At 45.7% G+C, this 5,232-nt stretch overlaps 1 protein-coding gene across 1 annotated transcript; it reads right to left on the reverse strand.

Moving 5' to 3' along the window:
* Window positions 1–903: 903 nt before the first annotated feature.
* LOC140425386 (regulator of G-protein signaling 9-binding protein-like) lies at window positions 904–4,165 on the reverse strand. The gene has a single exon (XM_072509593.1). The coding sequence runs from the start codon at window positions 3,819–3,821 to the stop codon at window positions 3,057–3,059; it is 765 nt and encodes a 254-aa protein (XP_072365694.1). The 5' UTR covers window positions 3,822–4,165; the 3' UTR covers window positions 904–3,056.
* Between the last annotated feature and the right edge of the window lie 1,067 nt (window positions 4,166–5,232).

The following is a 5,232-nucleotide window of genomic DNA, read 5'->3' on the forward strand; positions in this document are numbered from 1 at the left end:
TGGCTTTAGATCATCACCTTGTTCATTGTTTTCAACATTTTTACAGCTTCGGAGTGAATTTAATGAAGCTGGGAAGAGATGCAAAATGAAGGACAGTGTCAATGAGAAACAAGTATGTAATTTGAAAACATCTGAGGAATATGGCCACATGGCCTTATGAATCAACAGTTCTACAAATTTCTGCTTGCACTTTATGAAAGTATTATGAACAATATGGGCAGCAAGGTAGCACAAGTGGCTAGCACTGTGGCTCCACAGTGCCAGGATCCCAGGTTCAATTCCCCGCTGTGTCACTGTCTGTGTGGAGTCTGCACGTTCTCCCCGTGTCTGCGTGGTTTGCTCCGGGTGCTTCGGTTTCCTTTCACTGTCCAAAGACGTGCAGGTTAGGTGGTTGGCCACGCTAAATTGCCCTCAGTGTCCAAAAGGGTTGGGAGGGGTTATTGGGTTACGGGGATAGGGTGGAAGTGAGGGCTTATGGGGGTCAGTGCAGACTCGATGGGCTGAATGACCTCCTTCTGCACTGTATGTTCTATAATATTCTCAAACCACTTTTACTGTAGCTGTTAATACGTTTACTGTTTTTTAAAAAATGTGCATCTCACATTTGCCACACTGCTAAGTGTTTTGTTGGTTCAAGCCTTTGCTTCATTCCTCTTTTTCTTGCTGCTACCCATTTAAAGCTACTAAACAATTTATTACAACTCTGGCAACCGTGGAATAATTAACCCTCACTTTTTGTCGTATCACATCAAAGCATTATCTACACCTCATGCAATAAATTGTCATTTGTAGAGGAATTCAAAATCTGTGCCCCTGTTGAATCTACTATAGTCAGTGGTTTTGCTTTTTGATCAAAGAAAGCATTTTCTCAATATCAGGAATTGTCTCAACTGAAATAAACAATGCTGCTTCCATCATTTTTAATTTATTCTTTTACCGTATAACTTATTATGCATTTTACAATGTTGATGCTGCTAGAATACAATATCGTATTCAATAGCATACATGAAGTATTTCATTCTCACTCAAAGAAATGGTGGATTTGAATGATTGTAACTGGACTCCTGATTGGACATTATTGATTGCAGCTACTGCAAGGCAATTTGGGTGTGTTTGACATGCAAGTGGTATTTTAAATTGATGGGCAATCCCAAAATAAAAATGAGCAACAGTCTTAAACGTTGGGTTCTATATTTAGTTTCACTTTGGTTTAGTGAAGCATTTTCCTTCTGAAAGTGTTCACTTCTGCTGTAATACATTGATAGTGAGTTTTGGCAGGCAATTCAACTATGAGAAGATCACAGGTTTGTTCGATTCTTTTGACATTAGATCTTCCTACAGTTGTTCAGAAGCAGGATTTTATTTTCTGTTTCCTTTTCTGAAGTCACAGAGACAAAGAGTATTGCCCTCCACTGCAGCAGAGTTCAGGCACACTACCTAAGGGTATATTTTTTGATCTTGGTGCACACATTCACATGACAGGAGCATACATCAACAATTTTCCATAGAATCCCTACAGTGCAGAAGGAAGCCATTTTCCCCATCAAATCTGCCCCGACCCTCCGAAAGAGTACTTGACCTAGGGCCACTCCCCCACCCTATCCCCGTAACCCCACCTAACCTGCACATCGTTGAACACTAAGGGCAAATTTATCATGGCCAATCCACCTAACCGGCACACCTTTGGACTGTGGGAGGAAACTGGAGCAACAGGAGGAAACCCACGCAGAGACGGGGAGAACTGCAAACTCCTCACAGTCACTCAAGGCCGGAATTGAACCGGATCCCTGGTGTTGTGAGGCAGCAGTGCTAACCACTGAGCCACTGTGGACTGTGTTCAGTTCATAGTTTCCTGTTCATTGATTTTGACATCTGGATTCCCAAATGCATTCCTGTCACTGCTGTGAGTACAGATTGTAAAATGTACCCTCTGGAGTGTCTCTGCAGTGATATCATGCAACACGGTGTCTTTGCTCATTCAGCTAATAGGGGTGTGAAATTGTCTTTTAAAGATGTCTGCCTTCATGCTAGAATCTTACAGCACAGGTGGGCAATCATGCCTTTGCCAGCTCTTCAACACAGCTATCTAATTAGTCCCAATCTCCCACTCTTCCCTCAGTGTCCTGGTTTCCCATTATATATCCAATTGCGTTTTGAAAGTTTTATTGAATCTGATTCCACTCATTCAGGCAGTACACTTCTGATCATGATCTGCTGTATTTTTTACAAGACGCTATTTTATTTCTACATGACTGGTAAAGCTTAGGATTTAATACTTATGGTAGGAAAGTGATGTTCAGAAAGGAATTTGGAATCATTTAGTCATATTCTATTTAATGGATTCTTAAAAACATTTTAAAATCTATGCTTGCTTTCTATTAGTGCAGTCTACTTTTAATTCAAATGTAATCAATGCAAATTCTCTACTAAGTAGGCTGTACTGTTCTAAATTTCCACTTTTTTGTGCTATTTGCGTTGCTTACTTTAAATCAGTAATATTGCAAAAAATGAATTAACAGCAGCTTATCCTCAAAACAATCGCAAACCAAATGAATCTGTCACATCTTTTAAGTCGATACATATCAAACATTTCATCGGCATCTAAATGCATTTTGATTATTAGGCAATTATTATATAGAACAATTGATCAACACGTTTTAAGAACCCACCTTGTCCCAATCTTTTCTATTTTTAAACTTCATGTTCCTGGTAAAACCTAGAAAAGCAATATTTTAATATTGACATTTTTTACCTTTATCGTTTTTAATTCCGCTCAGTTGTCAATGAAATATAACTCGCATCGCAGCAAACCTTGTACAAGGGGGGAGGAGGGGAATCACAGCTTGGATAGCACTACACAGCTCGGTTTGTTTTTGGCATTAAGAAAACTTTACAAACAAATCTTTGCCGTGTTTATCAAGTCTCCAACTCACTGCTGGGCATCTTTAACAGTTGGAGCCTGAGCTTCTCCTTCGTGTGTGTACAGTGAATTGCAAAGTCAGTGGGACCGACCCGCAGCCTCCCTGAGTTCCACGGATCGGGGGTGGGGGCAGCGGTCATGCAAGGTTCACGACACACACCGATAACACGACGGCGATCAGAGCCACCGTGCAAAACAGCATGGACACAAGACACCTCTCCCGGTTACAGCACCGGCTGCCCCGTATCTCCTCCTCTGCAGACAGCAGGGCCACCGAAGAGGCGTCGTTGCTGATCACCGAATGGTACGCGTCTCCCTTGGCTTCCACCGTCCACCTGAGGACATTGACCTTCATCTCCATGTTCTCCATCATCCTGTCCACCGTCTCGATCTGCTCCTCCAGCTCGTCCAGGTCCAGGTTGTCCACGTCCAGGCTGGTGTCATGGGCAATGTTCTGGACGCTCAGAGCCCGGGCTGCCACCTCCGAGGTGCCTCCGGACACCCCGGTCTGGATCAAGGGCTTCTCGGCTGCCGACAGAGGGAAGCCCTGGCCCAGCTCCAACACTTTGCACATGTCCACCTGGAAGGACTCCAGGTTGGAGGAGAAGATGACCCACAGGCGCTCCATCTCGGCTCTCTCCTCCCTGCTCAGGTTCTTATCCCGGAGTACCGCCGTCAGCTTGTTCCTGATCACCCCGGCCAGGTCCTGGCTCCTCTCTCTCGTCCTCCTCAGCTCATCCCTCAGGTTGCTGCAGTCCGACGAGCCGCCCACCCCGATGGCCAAGTGCTTGTAACACCCCGTCACCTTGTTGAGAGAGTCCAGCAGAGCCCTGCACTCATCTCTCGCCTTCGCCGAGTTTGCAGTCCCTTCATCGGCCACCTTGCTGCTTTGCACCGGCATGGATCTCCCTCCCAGCGCCAACTCCCCGGCTCCGAAACGCTACAGGTCCTCGCAAATAAACAAACATCGATCTGCCGAGTGCAGCCTCTCGGATCTCAGACAGGAGAGAGGAAGACGCTCGCCCCGTTCAGCCGGCAGGAAAGTGGGCGCGGACTGCCCCAGTTCCAATTCAGCAATTCGGAATAAAGTTGTCAGTGTAGGACACCCAGATTTCTTTCCCGCTGCCTGCTTCTCTTCTTTTCCTCCCGCGGGTCTTCCATCCAAATCGAAACCAGCCCTGCTTGGGGAGCTCCAGTAAACGCTGCTGAGCCTCTCACCGTGTCCTGGAGTGTCCTGCCTTATTCCCTCTGCAAATCCAGCTCTGGGATTACAGCGTATCTGGTGACGCAGAAGGCACGGATGGAGTTCTAACCTTGCTGCACATGGAGAGATCCCATGTGGCTTGTGTGTAGCGAAGCCTCGTCGCTTTGCAGGCTTGCCTCATGGGCCCTCAATTTCAGAGTTCTCTCAAGCGTGCGCCCATCCCAACACAAATCTTCCTGCTACAAAGAACAAAGAAAAGTACAGCACAGGAACAGGCCCTTCGGCCCTCCAGGCCTGTGCGGGTCATAAAAACAAAACCTTCTACCCTTACTAGGTCCTTATCCCTCTATTTCCTCCCTATTCATTTATCCCTGCAGGTGCCTCGTGAATGTTGCTAATGTGCCTGCTTCCAGTACATCTTTAGGCAGCGCGTTCCAGGCACCCACCACTCTGCGTGAAAATCCTAACTCGGCACATCTCCCCTTGAACCTGTGCCCCTTGAAATCGACACTGCCACCCTTGGAAAAAACCTCTGACTATCCATCCTGGCTATGCCTCTCATAATATTGTAGACCTCTATCAGGTCTCCCCTCAGCCCTCGTCTTTCCAATGAAGTAACCAAAAACCACCTAATTTCAATACGTTCCGTGGGTAAATAAGTACAAATGATACAATTGGGATAGATGAAGCCAAACGCAACATGAATAAATTTTAAATTGCATTTAGAAAATTGTCAGTTGGAGGCAAAGAGGTCAGAAACACATTGGTGTGAAGTTTCCCTCGCATTTGCGCCCAAAGGCGCCAGTAAACCCATTATGTGGCTAAAAGGATCATTCAATTTAACACTCTATTTAGATCTGCCCATCAAATTCTCGACTAAACTAAATCTCTGCCCACAAAACTGGCTGTGCCTCTGTGTTTCCAACACGGGTATCCGTCTCCCACTCCCGCTTATTTGTTGGGGGGGGGGGGGGGGGCGCTCTCAGTGATGTGCCCAGATTTTCAGGTGCAACAGGAAACAAAATCATTTTCTCAGATTTATAATTGCAAGTGTTACAAATCCATCTTCACTGAGATCTGCTGTTTCTTTGAGTGCATTTTTTAATGA

The sequence above is a fragment of the Scyliorhinus torazame genome, chromosome 6 (assembly GCF_047496885.1).
Source record: "Scyliorhinus torazame isolate Kashiwa2021f chromosome 6, sScyTor2.1, whole genome shotgun sequence".
NCBI classification, from domain to species: domain Eukaryota; kingdom Metazoa; phylum Chordata; class Chondrichthyes; order Carcharhiniformes; family Scyliorhinidae; genus Scyliorhinus; species Scyliorhinus torazame.

Coding starts and splice junctions, on each gene's coding strand:
- LOC140425386 (XM_072509593.1), bottom strand. CDS start 3,821: ATGCCGGTGCAAAGCAGCAAGGTGGCCGATGAAGGGACTGCAAACTCG.